Consider the following 17,103-nt stretch of genomic DNA (forward strand, 5'->3'; position numbering starts at 1 on the left):
TCCTGCCTCAGCCTCCCGAGTAGCTGGGACTACAGGCGCCCGTCACCAGGCCCAGATAATTTTTTGTATTTTTAGTAGAGACGGGGTTTCACCGTGTTAGCCAGGATGGTCTCGATCTCCTGACCTCATGATCCACCCACCTCGGCCTCCCAAAGTGCTGGGATTATAGGCGTGAGACACCACGCCCGGTCAGCTCTTGATTTTTTTTTTTTTTTTTTTGCCAGTATACATTTATAGATGAATAATCCCCTGGCTTTAAATAGGTATGTACATACAAATATGAACAAACTTTAAAAAAATACAAACCCTTGGACCACATGGAGGCTTCTGGGAATCCCCGTATCCTTCCCCCTCACCCAAGGGCAGTGGGCATGAATCTACTTTTAAAAAATGATTAATTTTGGCCATCCTTGCAGAAAAGAGCCTAAAATTGGGTGATTTACCCACAAAGTGAAAGTCGAGGGAAAATTCCGTTTCCACTCTCTCAACTCTATGCGGTAACCTCCTATCATTAGGGCTACATGCTTTCTTGTTCTGTCTTTTAAATATTGTATCAGGGTAAAGGAGAGGGCTCCCTCCTGAGATGGGTCAAGAAAGAAAATAGACTTGTGGCTTTAAAAGGGTGAGAAAAAGTCTCATCTGCCCTTAAAAGCAAATGGCAAGACAAAGGCATAGAGACCCCAGGGAAATACCCAGTTCCCACACCTAAAGGGATATACTATCCAGCCCAGGTCCAGGCCCTAGGTTCTTTACTCTAGCTACCCCCTATTTCTTCGGTGTTTTCAAAAGACAAGATTCAGGCTGGGCGCGGTGGCTCATGCCTGTAATCCAGCACTTTGGGAGGCCAGGACGGGTGGATCACCTGAGCTCAGGAGTTTGAGACCAGCCTGGGCAACATGGTGAAACCCCGTGTCCACTAAAAATCCAAAAAAAAAAAATTAGTTGAGTCAGGTGTGGTGGTGCGTGCCTGTAATCCCAGCTACTCAGGAGGCCGAGATGGGAGAATTGCTTGAACCCAGGAGACAGAGGTTGCAGTAAGCCAAGATCACACCACTGCACCCCAGCTGGGCAACAGAGCGAGACTCCGTCCAAACAACAACAACAAAAAATTCAGTTCCTGGGTGTTGGGGGAGGAGGGAGAAATCACACTCCATCCTGCGCTGTACACAGTCCTTTCCACTCCCTGACATTGCTGTGAGGAAAGAGAAGGGGCCTTCAACGTTGGAAGGGCCTCCTCACTTTCTTCCGCCGCTTCGGTTTGATTTCTCCCTTGGGTACTGTGCGGTTGGGCTTAGAGGCTGCAGTGGCTCCAGGGGCAGGCTGAGGAGCTGCAAAGAAGTTCCCACTGGGCGTCTGCCCTGGGGGTACTTGAAAGATCCGACTCAAGAAATCCTGAAGATCAGCAGGAAGGGCGTCCGGGGTAGCTCTCTGCCGCCCTCTGGTGCCTGGAATCCGAGAACCAAATGAGAGATGTGAGGGGACTCTGTGGGTCTGGGGAGAAAACTACACGCTGGCCTCCAGCCCACTGTGTGTTGTCATACACCTTTCCATCCATCAGTGCAAAGTAGGTGATCTTGAAGCCCAGCAAGCTTGACTCTGCCCAAAAGTCTCCTTCCTCAGCGGGACGCAGCCTATTACACGCAGCATAGTATCTGACACTCTTAGGTTCCTGGTCCACCTCAAACCTCCTATGCTTTCCTTGGCATCCGCCATACATCAAAGTATTCACTGCCTCCTTGAGGTCATCTTGCAGCTTGGACAGAAACTCATTTACTGACCGGCTCAGCTCATTCTCTGCCGTTCCTTTCATCTCATATTCCTTTCGCTTTTCAGCGTTGCTGACAAAGTCCCAAGCTGCGCACAAAACCTCAAAGGCCTCCTCAGCCCGGGGGTGATGATTTTTGTCGGGATGAACCATCACTGCCAGTTGTCTATAGGCCTTCTTCAGTTCAGCGTCTGATGCTGTGGCCTTAACCCCTAGTACATGGAGAGTGTTTAGCTCATCCTCAGGAACCCCAGCCAAGGTCAAGAGTCAAGCCACTTCCTCTTCAGGCCGGCAGTAGCGCCCAGTAATTACAGGTGCATTCCCCCGCCTATTAGTATTCTGCTTGACCCAAGGCAACACCAGCCAACCCCACTGAATTATTCTTTTTTTTTTTTTTTTTTTTTTTGAGACGGAATCTGGCTCTGTTGCCCAGGCTGGAGAGTAGTGGTGAAATCTTGGCTCACTGCAAGCTCCACCTCCCGGATTCACACCATTCTCCTGCCTCAGCCTCTGGAGTAGTTGGGACTACAGGCGCCCACCACCATGCCCAGCTAATTTTTTGTATTTTTAGTAGAGACGGGGTTTCACTGTGTTAGTCAGGATGGTCTGGATCTCCTGACCTCGTGATCCACCCACCTCGGCCTCCCAAAGTGCTGGGATTACAGGCGTGAGCCACTGCACCTGGCCAGCTCTTGATTTTTATACTGAGTTCAAGAGCCCTATTACCAAACCTTTCTGACAGGCAGTAAGCAGCACACCATACTGCGCTACAGAAATAAAACTTTATAGGTTTGTAAACTATCACGTACTTCTTTTTATTTTTATTTTTAGATGGAGTCTGGCTGTCACCCAGCCTGGAGTGCAGTGGCGCAATCTCTGCTTACTGCTATCTCCGCCTCCTCGGTTCATGCGATTCTTCTGCCTCAGCCTCCAAGTAGCTGGGATTACAGGCATGCTCCACCACACCTGGCTAATTTTTGTATTTTTAGTAGAGACAGGGTTTCACCACATTGGCCACGTTGGTCTTGAACTCCTGACCTTGTGATCTGCCTGCCTCTGCCTCCCAAAGTGCTGGGATTATAGGCATGAGCCACTGTGGCTGGCCAAATCACGTACTTCTTTTTAAAGTAATAAAATCATACATGTAATCAAAGACTTCATGGAAGCCTGCTATGTGTCCACACATGCTGGATTCAGATGATGGGGGCTAGCACATAAGCTATCTTGGGAAAATCCTATACTGCCACAGGAAGTGTCATCTTGCAATTTCTAGAAAGGAATATCATTGATAGTCAAATAATCTGCATTGCTCTAAAGTGATTCCATGATGAGGCCAGTATCTAAAAGAATTTATTCTGGGCCAGGCATGGTGACTCATGCTTGTAATCCCAGCACTTTGGGAGGCCAAGGTGGGTGGATCACGAGCTCAGGAGATGGAGACCATCCTGGCTAACAAGGTGAAACCCCGTCTCTACTAAAAATACAAAAAATTAGCCGGGCGTGGTGGCAGGTGCCTGTAGTCCCAGCTACTCGGGAGGCTGAGGCAGGAGAATGGCGTGAACCCAGGAGGCGGAGATTGCAGTGAGCCAAGATCACACCACTGCACTCCAGCCTGGGTGACAGAGCGAGACTCCGTCTTAAAAAGAAAAAATAATAATAATAATTTATTCTGAAATTTATGTTTTTTACCATATAATTCTATACTAGTCAAATTTTAGTCACCATTGAAAGGAGGTATTTTCTAAATCATGCATAATATATTAATAAAAAACTAGAGACTTTACAGTTTGAGCAAGGGTTAAGCTGTGTAAATGATCGTATTTGAGAAAGACCATCTGCAATATTTATATTTTATAAAGACAATTTTTAAAATATGAGCTTTAAAAAATATAGATAATAAATTGGCTGTAAATTTATTATTCTAAAAAGTAGTGAAGAAATGTTTTCACTTCCACTAGAAATGAAAGGAACACAGAGGAGTTCAAGATCTGGGGGGGAAAAAAGAAAAACTACTTTTTAACAAAAGAACCCAAAAGTTTTCTCTCTTTGGCATGAGTTAGCCAATCGATTTACACTGTCTTCTATCTGGAACCGTGCCCTTTCTCAGATAATCATACTGAATTCATTGCTACAAATTAAAGAGTTTATAAATAACTAATCTCTAAAGTCTCTTCCAGTTCTAAACGTCAGTGACTCCACATGGAGCATATTTCTGTTATTCAATTATGAAAGTTCTGATATAATACCATTAGGTTAAGAAGAGGCAGAAAATTTGGGGCACGGTGGCTCATGCCTGTAATCTTAGCATTTTGGGAGGCGCCGAGGTGAATCACTTGAGCCCAGGAGTTCAACACCAGCCTGGGCAACATTAGGGAGACTCCGTCTCTACAAAAAATTTAAAAACTAATTACCTGAGCAAAGTGGCACATGCCTGTAGTCCCAGCTACTGGGAAGGTTGAAATGAGAGGATCACTTGAGCCCAGGAGGTCAAAGCTTCACTGAGCTGCGATCACACCACTGTACTCCAGCCTGGGCAACAGAGTGAGACCCTGTCCCCACCACCCCTGAAAAAAAGAGGCAGAAAAAGGGATCAATATTTTCAATGAATTAAACAGAATTCAACTCTGGTAATTTAGGGCTGTCACATTATGAAATCTAGAATATATAAAAATAGAGGGAGACACTGCACTAATTTCATTAATTTCAAGGACTGTTCATTTTTTTTTTTTTTTCCAGATGGAGTTTCACTCTTGTTGCCCAGGCTGGAGTGCAGTGGCGCAATCTCAGCTCACTGCAACCTCCACCTCCCAGGTTCAAGCGATTCTCCTGCCTCAGCCTCCCAAGTAGCTGGGATTACAGGCATGCACCACCACACCCAGCTAATTTTTGTATTTTTAGTAGAGATGGGGTTTGGTTTCAGTGTGTTGGCCAGACTGGTCTCGAACTCCTGACCTCAGGTGACCCACCCACCTCAGCCTCCCAAAGTGCTGGGATTACAGGCGTGAGCTACCATGCCTGGCCTGTTCATATTCTTTAAGACTTGTTTCTATTCACAAAAACTGGCCATCAACTATGATGTCAAAAAGTCACACAATGAAAGTCATACCACTTTCCTGCCAATTTGTCCCTCCTCTGTTAGCCAGTAAATAAACTCAACACATTCTTATATTTTCAATCTACTTTTATATCCTGCTAATAAAAGTAAAGTTATCTTTGAACTAATCTTTCTTCCTCCGTAAGTTAAATATTCTTTCATTTGATAATAATTACATTGAAAACCATGCTACATTGTCATGTCAACGTGGATTACTCATCACATTTCTCTGGTTACAATTTGCCTTTGGGTAAGGACAAAGTTAAATATACACAAGGGCGCCAAATCACAAACTTTGCACTTGTAATAATTAAGACAGTGCAGCACTGGCACAAGAATAAACTAGTGAAACAGAGTCCGTAAAGAAGTTGCATATTTATAGACACTTGATTTATAAACAAAGCAGCAATGCAGAAAACAAGAGTCTTCCAGCAAATGGTGCTAGGCCAAATGTATACACAAAGGGGGCAAAAATAAATGCTGAGACCTGTTTCACACCATATCAAACATAAAGTCCAAGGTTTTGTAACTATGATTTTAAATCAGAAATTGTAAAACAAAGACTTGATCGATGTGACTACATACAAAATAAAATCTTAAAAATAAAATATGCTTGTAATTAAAAAAAGTGAAAATGTTTTGCATGACCAAAAAACCATCATAAACAGAATTTAAAAACATAAAAACTGTGAAAGTATATTTACAATATCTCACAGATAAATGGTTAAGGTCCCTAGTACATACAAAATGCTTTAAAATCAAGGGGAAAAAGACCAAAAGAAGACAGAAAAATGAGCAAAATGAATGAATCACACAATCAATTTACACACACACACACACACACAGAAAATGATGATCAACCTAATGCATCATGAGAGAAATGCAAATTAAGCAGCACTTGTCACTTAACAGATTGGTAAACACGCTCTTTTGGGAAGAATATGGGGAAACAGGCACTCTCCTTAGTTGCTGATGGGATGCACCTTGACACAGCCTTATGAAAGGAATCATGCAATATCTAACAAAGCTACACATGTATTTACCTTCTGCCCAGCAACTTCACTTCTAGAAATTTAACCTGAAGATACACCTCCAATAATACAAAAATACATATGCACAAGGCTAATTATTCATTGCAGCATTGTTTTTCATTGTACAATACTGGTACACCTTAAATGCCTATATACACAGGAAAGCATATGCAATACACTTTAGTGAATACAATGAGGTATTAAACAGCAATAAAAAATAAGAAAGACTGCTACAAATTGCTGTGGAGAGATATTTCCAGAGTACAATAAGTGAAAAGATTGACAGAATGCAAAAGAATATATTTTGCCACTTTTTGTGTAAAAAAGGGTAAGTAAAAAATATATGTGCATTTGCTCATTTATGCAAAAGGAAACATGAGAAGAATAAATAAAAGCTAAATTGCCCGTTAACCTCTGGGGTGGGTGGGAACCACATAAGAGGGAACGGGGGGGGCGCTTTTCGGAATGTATCTTCTCATATCGTTCTGACTCGTGGAGCCATGTTAGTGTTTCCTATGCTGAAAATAAGCAAATAAATAAAATTTAAATAAAGATAGGAGAAGCCTAAAATGGAATAGGATAGGAACAAACAGACTAACTGTATTTCAAATGAACAGCATAACCCGAGTATTTTTTCAACACAGTAGTATTTTGCCCATAAATCCTCAAACTCTCAAGACAAAGACAAAAAAAGTGTATGCAAATATTGAGCTTCAGTTGACACATTTGTTTTTCACAGTGGTACAGGTAATTCTAAAACCATTATCTGTACATTCACAGTGGTACGGGTAATTCTAAAACCATTATCTGTACATTCACAGTGGTATGGGTAATTCTAAAACCATTATCTGTACATTCTAGGGTGGAGAAAATAAGTAAATATGGGTGGTGGAAACCAGATGTTTCAGTGTTGGATAAACGGATTACAATTATAGGATGTGGAAAGGCTGTTAGGGACCTTTTAAGTCAATGGAATTGGAAGTATCAGTGTGAACTCATACATTTTAATATAGAGAGAAACAGGTACAGAAATTGATATGTGTGTGTGTGTATGTGTGTGTGTGTCTGTGTGAGTGTGTGTCCTCTTTGAGGAAATGGCTGATTCTAGGGCTGGGGACTGAAAAGGTACAAAACTTACTATGCCAGAAATGAAGGAAGTGCTCAAAGAGTAATAGGAACATGTCAAAAGGACACAGGAACCAGCCTGACCGGGCTCCCAGTGGCCAAATCAGGGATAATCTGGGCATAAAACTAAATGATCCTAACAATTTATACCACACTGAGTAAGAATCTATGCATTCACAATAATATAAATGAATACATAAACCAGGGAAAGTAAAAACTCTTCCTCGCAGCAAAATGTCAACTAATACACATAGAAGGAATGATGGAATTAGAAAATTACCATGTGGCAAAATCGCAGTACTAACTGATTTGGCAAAGAACTAGCCAAAAAAAAAAAGCTAAAATCAGGGTGAAAAGTCCGGTGAAAAAGAGGATAGATATATGTACAGAGTTTCAAAGTATCTCTGACAAGCTACTGACTTATTAATTACAAGAGGGAACACAGAAACCTGACAGTGGAGAAACCTAGCCAAAGGAAGTTAACATCCCCTACAATGGAAAAGATGGAAGCCGTGTGTTTCCATACACTTCTGTGGTATTCCTGCCTAAAATGCATAACCCAAATCTAATCACAAGGAAATATTACCAAACCCAAATCTGGAGGGCAGTCTATCAAATAACTGCCTTTCACTCTTTAGAAATGTCAAAGTGATAAAAAACAGAGTGAGAAACTATCCCAAATTTAAAGAGGATGAGGAGCATAACAACTAAATGCAATACATAATCCTGGATTGGATCCTGGGCCAGAAAACGGATTTCTTTTTTCTCTTTTGCTATATCTGAAATTAGCACAATTGGCAAAATTTAGAAAGGCTATACATTAGATACTAGCATCCTATCAATGTTAATTTCCTGATTTTGCAATTTACTATGGTTATAAAAAAGAATGTTCTTGTTTTTCTGGAAATACACACTAAAATATTCAGCAGTAGAGAAGCATTATGTCTATAGTTCATGCTCAAAGAGCTCCCCCCCAAAAAAAACTATGTGTGTATACATGTGTATATACAGTGAAGTGATAATCATGACAGGTTAACATGTGAGGAATCTTAGACTGTACTAGAATTCTTTGTACTAGTCCTTCAACTTTCTGTAAGCCTAAAATTATTTCAAAATAAAAAGCTTTTACATAATTATTTCTGGACAGATTGAGGATCTAAATATGAAATTTAGAAAAACACTTAAAAAAAAGTAGGGGTCAGGCATGGTGGCTCATGCCTATAATCCCAAGGCTTCGGGAGGGTGAGGCAGAAGGATCTCCTGCGATCAGGAGATTGAGACCAGCCTGGGCAACATAATGAGACCTTGTTCCTACAAAAAGAAAAAGAAAAAAATATAGGAAATTATTTCACTCGACCTGGGGATGGGTTAAGATTTCTTAAAATACACACACCACACACACACACACACACACGAACACACATACACAGACACATATACCCCATAAAGAAAAGATTAATTGGCTGGGCATGGTGGGGCATGCCTGTAATCCCAGCACTTTGGGAGGTGGAGGCGGGCGGATCACAAGGACAGGAGATCAAGACCAGCTTGGCCAATATGGTGAAACCCCGTCTCTACTAAAAAAAAGATACAAAAATAAGCTGGGTGTGGTGGTGGGCACCTGTAGTCCCAGCTACTCGGGAGGCTGAGGCAGGAGAATCGTTTGAACCCAGGAGGCGGAGGTTACAGTGAGCTGAGATCGCACCATTGCACTCCAGCCTGGGTGACAAGAGCGAAACTCTGTCTCAAAAAAAAAAAAAAAAAATCATTCAGTCATAGAAATGAGTGAAGTACTAACACATGCCTCATGGAAGAACCTCAAAAATACGGTACGTGAAAGACGCCTGTGACAAAAGACCACAAATGGCTCCTGTTACATGAAATGTGTGGGACAGACAAACATATGGTGGCTGCCTAAGGCTGTGAGGTGGTGAGAATATTCTAAAATTTATTGTGATGATGGTTACACAACTCTGTGCGTATATTAAAAACCACTGAACTGTCCAACTTGGCGAATTGTGTGGCATGCAAGTTATAAAAAAAAAAAAAACACAACTAAATCCTAGAAACCCAACTTTCAGGAGATAACTTTATAAGGTATCATCTGTGGTAGCCCCAGAAGCTGTTGATGTCTTAATCTCTGGAATCTATGAACATGTTTATTTACATGGCAAGAGAGTTTGCAGACGTGATGAAGAATTTTAAGGAGAGGAAGATGATCCTGAATTGTCCAGGTGGACCCAATCTAATCACACAAGGCCTTAAAAGCAGATAACCTATGGTCAGAGTGATGCAATGGGATGACTTGACCAGGTGTCGTTGGCTTTGAAGATGGAGGAAGGGGCTGCAAGTCAAGAAACATGGTTGCCTCTACAAGCCGAAAAAGGCAAGGAAATAGATTCTCCCCTAAAACCTTGAGAAAAGGACACAGCTCTGCTGACACCTTGATTTTAGTCCAGTAAGAGCCGTGTTGGACTTCCAACCAACACAACTCTAAGATGAAAAATACGTGTTGTTTTAGCTACTACATTTGTGGTAATTTCAATAGTAATAGAAAACCAATACACTATAGTATAAATTATTTGTTTTATACAGAAAAGAAAATGAATCTAATGGATCTTTTTTTTTTTTTTTTTTTTTTTTGAGACGGAGTCTTGCTCTGTCGCCCAGGCTGGAGTGCAGTGGCTGGATCTCAGCTCACTGCAAGCTCTGCCTCCCAGGTTCACGCCATTCTCCTGCCTCAGCCTCCCGAGTAGCTGGGACTACAGGCGCCCGCCACCAGGCCCAGCTAGTTTTTTTTTTTTTGTATTTTTTAGTAGAGACGGGGTTTCACCGTGTTAGCCAGGATGGTCTCGATCTCCTGACCTCGTGATCCACCCGTCTCGGCCTCCCAAAGTGCTGAGATTACAGGCTTGAGCCACCACACCCGGCCATCCCAACCATTTTTTTTATTAACTTTTCCTGAAGTATAATATACATGAAGTACCCAAATGACAAGTACAGCTAAAAGAATTTTCACAAAGTGAATACACCATGTAGCCGCCTCCCCCAAATCAAGATACACAGAATGTAACCAAATCCCAGAAAGCATCCCTCGATTCCCCTGAAGATAACCACTATTCTGACATATTATGATAGGTTAATTCCCACCACTGCTTTGGCTTCATTTAAATGGAATCATAGTTTAGACTCCTGTGCATCTGGCTGCTTCTGCTCAATTTTACATGTGTGAGATTCATCCATGTTGCTGCATGTTGCAACAGTTTATTCTTTTTTTTGCTTGTTTTGTAGTACCTTATCTATCACAATTCATTTATCCATTCACGTCTTGATGATTATTTGGGTTGTTTCCAGCTTTTGACTCTTATGAAGACTATTCAACTTCAGCAGATACTGCCAAAGTTTTCCAAACTGGCGAGAACAGTTTACAGCCCTCTCAGCAGGGTGCAAGTGTTTTTGTTTCTCTGCTTCCTTGCCAACACTTGGTATTATCAGCTTTTAAAATCAGGCATTCTGTGTCTAATCTGCTGCAGGCATAGCAAAGTCTGGCTGTACTTTATTTTTTTTTTTTTTTTTTTTTTTGAGACGGAGTCTCGCTCTGTAGCCCAGGCTGGAGTGCAGTGGCGCAATCTTGGCTCACTGCAAGCTCCGCCCGGGTCCCGCCATTCTCCTGCCTCAGCCTCCCGAGTAGCTGGGACTACAGGGCCCGCCATCTCGCCGGCTAGTTTTTTTTTTTTTTGTATTTTTTAGTAGAGACGGGGTTTCACCGTGTAGACCAGGATGGTCTCGATCTCCTGACCTCGTGATCCACCCGTCTCGGCCTCCCAAAGTGCTGGGATTACAGGCTTGAGCCACCGCGCCCGGCCGGCTGTACTTTATTTTTAAAATTTTTTTTTTTTTTTTTTTTTTTTTTTGAGATGGAGTCTTGCTCTGTCGCCTGGGCTGGAGTGCAGTGGCCGGATCTCAGCTCATTGCAAGCTCCGCCTCCCGGGTTTATGCCATTCTCCTGCCTCAGCCTCTGGAGTAGCTGGGGCTACAGGCGCCCGCCACCTCGCCCGGCTAGTTTTTTTGTGTGTGTTTTTAGTAGAGATGGGGTTTCACCGTGTTAGCCAGTATGGTCTTGATCTCCTGACCTCGTGATCCACCCGTCTCAGCCTCCCAAAGTGCTGGGATTACAGGTTTGAGCCACCGCGCCTGGCCTTTTTTAAATGTTAATAAAAATTAGATCCTGAAATTTTTTCACTTGCTATTAATTCTCATATTTTACATGCTTCTTTGTTAGTATTTCCTACATCATAATCATGTCTGCAAATAGAATTTTCTTTCTTTCTTTTTTTTTTTTTGAGTCAGAGTCTCGCTCTGTCACCCAGGCTGGAGTGCAGTGGCATGATCTCGGCTCACTGCAAGCTCTGCCTCCTGGGTTCACGTCTTTCTCCTGCCTCAGCCTCCCAAGTAACTGGCACTACAGGCGCCCGCCACCACACCTGGCTAATTTTTTGTATTTTTAGTAGAGACGGGTTTCGCTGTGTTAGCCAGGATGGTCTCGATCTCCTGACCTTGTGATCTGCCCACCTCGGCCTCCCAAAGTGCTGGGATTACAGGCATGAGCCACCGCACCTGGCCTAGAATTGTATTTCTTTCTTTCTAAGTATTATACCTCTTATCTCTCTTTCTGCCTTTCTGCCCTGACTAGAACTTTATTTTTTAACTTTTTGTAGAGATGGGTGTGTCACTATGTTGCCTAGGTGAGTCTTGAACTCTTTGCCTCAAGGGATCCTCCTGCCTCAGTCTCCCAATAGAGCTTTACACAGAATAGAAGTGATGAGAGCAGGGTCTTATCTATTTCCTCATCTCTGAAAGAAAGCTTTCGATAAGTAACCATTAAGCTTAATGTCCACCATAAATATTATTTTGTGTAGATGCCCTTTGTCATCTTTTTAAAAGTCCCTTTATTCCCAGTTTGTTAGAAATTTATTGTGTGGGATTTTTTTTGGAAACTAATAAACAGGTGTTGAATTTTATCAAATGCTTTTGTTCATCACTTTGATTAGATCACATTTTTTCCTCCATTTTGAGAACTTACTCTGAAGGACTTTAATTCATTGAAATGTTTTGAGATTGCATGTGGCCAATTGTGATGAATATACTGTGGCCAATTACAAGGAATGTGCAGGCCGCGCACAGTGGCTCGCGCCTGCAATCCCAGCACTTTGGGAGGCTGAGATGGGCGGATCACCTGAGATCGAGAGTTTGAGACCAGCCTGACCAACATGGAGAAACCCTGTCTCTGCTGAAAATACAAAATTAGCCAAGTGCGGTGGTGATTCCTGTAATCCCAGATGCTCAGGAGGCTGAGGCAGGAGAATTGCTTGAATCCAGGAGGCGGAGGTTGTGGTGAGTCGAGATTATGCCACTGCACTACAGCCTGGGTGACAGAGCAGGACTCCATCTCAAAAAAAAAAAAAAAAAAAAAGGAATGTGCAATTTGCTGTTGTCTGGTGCAGTGTTTTATGTATCAGTCAGGACAAAGTAGTTAATAGCATTACTTACATGTTCTATAACTCTATTAAATTTCATTTGCTTTTTCTACTCGCTAATGAGAGAAGTGTGTTAAAATTTCCAAATATGCCTATTTCGCCTTTTAGTTCTATCAGTTTCCCTTTATATTCTCTGGGGCTGTATTTCTAGATACATATGAATTTGTGATGTGCTGTAAGTGCCTTTAAAGTTTTACTGGGCAGTGTGAAGTCTTCCAATGCTGTTTTCTAAGAGTGCCTTGGCTATTGTTATTGTTTTAATCCTTTATCATTATGGACAATCTCTATCTCTAGTAATATTTCTTTCTGAGAAATGATGCTTTGAAATTAGTATAGCTCTGCCAGCAGTCCTTCGGTTAGTGCTCACATAGTACATCTTTTCCAACTCTTTTACTTTCAGTCTTTCCATTTAAAGTGGGTCTCAAAATCATGGTTGGGTCTATTGTTTTTAATCTGAAAATCTTTGTCTTTTAACTGGAATATTCAGCCTATTTACCTATAATGTGATTTGTACATATTTGGGTTTACATCTATTACTATAGCCTTAGTTCTTTGTTCCTTGTCTCTCCTTTCCTGCTTCATTTTGGATGAATCAAGTATTAATATTCCATTTATCTTCTATTAGCCTCTTGTTTTCCATTATTTTATTACTTTGTTCAATAATATGTGATTTTAAATATTATAGTAGCCACATTGAAAAAGTTAAAAATATATATTAATGTGTCTTATTTAATAAAATATATTAAAAATACAATCATTTCAGCTGGGTGCGGTGGCTCACGCCTGTAATCCCAGCACTTTGGGAGGCAGATCACGAGGTCAGGCGATTGAGGCCATCCTGGCTAACACGGTGAAACCTCATCTCTACTAAAAATACAAAAAAAATTAGCCAGGCGTGGTGGCGGGCACCTGTAGTCCCAGCTACTCGGGAAGCTGAGGCAGGAGAATGGCGTGAACCTGTGAGGCATAGCTTGCAGTGAGCTGAGATCGTGCCACTGCACTGCAGCCTGGGTGACAAAGCGAGACTCTGTCTCCAAAAAAAAAAAAAAAGATCATTTCAACATGTAATCAGTATTTTTTTAATGAAGTATTGTACATTCTTTTTTTTCTATACTAAGTCTTCTAGGTGTTCAAAATCTGGTGTTTATTTTATAATCAAAGCACATTTCAATTCAGAATAGCCACATTATACTTCTCAATAACTCCATGCAGCCGATGTCAACTGTAGCAGAGTGTAGCCCTGACAATGTGCAGCCCTTCACTTATTCAGAGTCTATGACAAATTAATTTCCTAACCTTCTGAACAATTCAAGGACCTTGCAACACCTTAATTACATTTACTATCCCCCTCCTAACTTCTGAACCATTTTATCTTAAATTTTCAACCTACATGTATCTTTAAATAAGACATTTTTATTACACTGCAGTCAAAATTCATATATATTTACCTTCACATTTCCTCTTCCACTGTTCTTTATTCCTTCCTGAAATTTTGTTTCCCTGTGGGATTATTTTCTTTCTTTGTCTTTTGGATGAATCAAGTATTACAAGAACTTCCTTTGTCTTTCAGAATGGGCCTGCTGGTGACAAATCCTCTTTTTGTTATCTATTGAGAAATCAGCTGCCAATCTTATTATTCCTCTTAACCTAATATCTTTTTTCTCTAGCAATTAAAGATTTTTTTCACTGTCCTTGACTTTTAGCACTTTATTATGACACTCCGAGCCCTCTCTTTTCTCTTAGTAGAACCCAACTGTATGTGTCTTAACCCTTCTATTATGTCCCTTGTCTCCATTACACTATGTTTTTTTCAGCCTTTCATTTCTCAGTGCTTCACTGTGGATATTTCTTACTGATCAATCCTCTAATTCACAAATCTTTTCTGTATTGAGTGGTTGTGAAACACATGTATGGGAGTTCCTAACTCAAGCTAATGTATTTTTTAGCTCTAAAATTGTCATTTGGCCAGGCGCAGTGGCCCATGCCTGTAATCCCAGTACTTTGGGAGGACCAGGTAGGTGGATCAGTGAGGTCAGAAGTTCGAGACCAGCCTGGCCAACATGGCGAAACCCCGTTTCTACTAAAAATACAAAAAAAAAAAAAAAAAATTAGCTGGATCTTGTGGCAGGTGCCTGTAATCCCAGCTACTCAGGAGCCTGAGGCAGGAGTATCACTTGAACCCGAGAGGTGGAGGTTGCAGTGAGCTGAGATTGCACCATTGCACTCCAGCCTGGGCAACAAGAGTGAAACTCCATCTCAAAAAATAAAAAATAAATAAAATAAAATTGTTGTTTGATTCTATTGTATAGATTCCAGTTCTCTGGTAAAACTCTCCATCTCTTCATCTGTTTCCTTAAACTCATAAATCAGTTATTTTAAAAGCCTATCTAAGAGTTCCAATATCTGGATCACCTCAAGTTCTTTTCCTGTTACTCATTCTTTCTCTTGATTTTCATTCACTTGATCCTGCTTATGGGCATGCCTGGCATTTTTATTAATTAATTAATTAATTATAGAGACAGGGTCTCACTATGTTGGCCAGGTTGGTCTTGAACTCTTGGCCTCCAGTAATCCTCATACCTTGGCCTCCCAAAGTGCTAGGATTACAGGCATGAGCCCTGCGCCTGGCCATGCCTAGTATTTTGATGGAATGCAGGATACTATGTTTCAAAGAGTATAGGGGCTAAGTTTCTTCTGGCAGGTAACTAGAATAAGGGCTGATCACCTCATCCAATCAAAGTTTTGAAGCTGGATTTCAAGCGGATAACTTCTGATCAACCTTTATTTGTAGGACATAATTCTTTTGCGGTCTCAACCGAAGGCCTGGAATATTTCCCATTGTCATTCCTCTTTGGCTGGCCTTGAAATCTAATTTTTTGTCTACCTACTCCTGTGAGAACAAAAGCTGTGCTTAAGTTTTTTAGGTTTTGGTAATAATTTTCTACTGAATTTCTCCTTCTGAATTTGAAAAATACCTGAACAGTAAAAGCTAAGTCAGATGTTGAGTTTAATACCCTCTTTCTCTCTATTTTCCCAAAGAGATGGTGTCTCACTCTGTTGCCCAGGCTGGAGTGCAGTGGTGTGATCAATGCACACTGTAACCTCGAACTGCTGGGCTCAAGCAATCCTCCTGCCTCAGCCTCCTGAGTAGCTGGGACTACAGGCATGTGCCACCATGTTGGCTGAGTTTATTACTCTTGAGGTTGTCTTTTTCCTAGGATCTTGAGCCCTCAAATCTTGGCTGCCTTAGAATCCCTCAATTCAAATTTTACTCCCACTACTCAGTGATTCCAAAACAAACTGGACCACTGCTTTGTCTGGCCTCTACCCTATGTGTAGAGTTGGCCACCACCCTAAGGGAAAAAAGCAGGGATAAATATGGCTCAACTCAATAGGATTTTTCTCTACAATTTTGGCTCCTGCCAAATTTGACCTGGCTGCCTTGGATAGTCCCCAGTGCCTTCAAAGATATTTATTTTTGTATTTTAAACAGTTTTTACAGTAGTCTCATCAGAGATTTGGTCTGATACTCTGTTGTAACCAGAAACAAAAGTTTTACTTTACTGAGTTTTAATTACTGATGTATTTTTTGCTGACTAGTCTATAAACTTCCTGAGAATAGAAACTATTTTTATTCCCTAACTTCTACTTAAACACTCAGCACACTACCTGACACAGAGGTTACTCATTGATGAATTATTAACTTTTATATTAGGAAAAAAAGCTTAGAATGCAAGTAAAGCATAACACATAAATATGTGCCTGCTAAACCAGTCCGGCCCATCAATTCTTTTAATTCCACTCATCTCCAGAAAGAAACAGCCAATATTTTCTTCTGTGGCCCACATATTAATGAAGGACATCCCCTAATAAAACTGCATTCTCAATGTTAATCTGAGATTAAATTACCTTAGAGAGTAGTACTAACATCTTTTGTTCATTTATTAAAACTATTTTGTACTAGATTAAGTGATTTCATTAGTCTTTAGATTTAACCAATCCATTTCTAGGTCTAGAGTTTTATCAGGAAACAATGAGATTTTTCATTCAAAACAAAGCCCTCTCAGCTGAACCTTTAGAGGCATCTTGATCACATTCAGTTACGGTTTTCCAGAGCAAGAAAACGATAACACAACCAAAGCTCATAGATAGAGAATCTAAAACCAAAGAAAAGTTTACTGAATGTATAAACATTTTCTCTATTCCGGTTAGTTATTCTTGTATTATCAGTCTTGTACCACCAACCCCTAAATACAACAGCTAGAAAAATTAAAAGTGGTTGTCTCTGGACAGCGAAATTTTAGAGGTAAGGAAACGGAACTGGATGACCACTTCTCATGATAAGCATGTAAAAATTATAAGAGTTAGTTCCATATTTAAATTAAAAACATAATTGTGTATAAGCAGAGGCACTGATTTTTTAAGAAGAGAAAAAAAGGCAGACCCAACCCTTAGAGCAATAGTGCTGAAAGCTGGTTACATAATGCCCTGGACTCACAAGACAGCCTCGAGGCAGCCATTTATCCTTGTGGGGGTTTCAGTCCCAGATCT

The 17,103-nt window shown here is 41.0% G+C and overlaps 1 protein-coding gene across 1 annotated transcript; it reads right to left on the reverse strand.

Moving 5' to 3' along the window:
- Positions 1-1,113: 1,113 nt before the first annotated feature.
- LOC117095999 (dnaJ homolog subfamily C member 14-like) lies at positions 1,114-2,069 on the reverse strand. The gene is given in 3 exon segments (XM_033232875.1): positions 1,114-1,352; positions 1,354-1,504; positions 1,506-2,069. Coding segments are annotated over 3 exon segments (681 nt in total). The 5' UTR covers positions 1,919-2,069; the 3' UTR covers positions 1,114-1,235.
- Positions 2,070-17,103: the final 15,034 nt, after the last annotated feature.

The sequence above is a fragment of the Trachypithecus francoisi genome, unplaced genomic scaffold (assembly GCF_009764315.1).
Source record: "Trachypithecus francoisi isolate TF-2019V2 unplaced genomic scaffold, Tfra_2.0 Lachesis_group14, whole genome shotgun sequence".
Lineage (NCBI taxonomy): Eukaryota > Metazoa > Chordata > Mammalia > Primates > Cercopithecidae > Trachypithecus > Trachypithecus francoisi.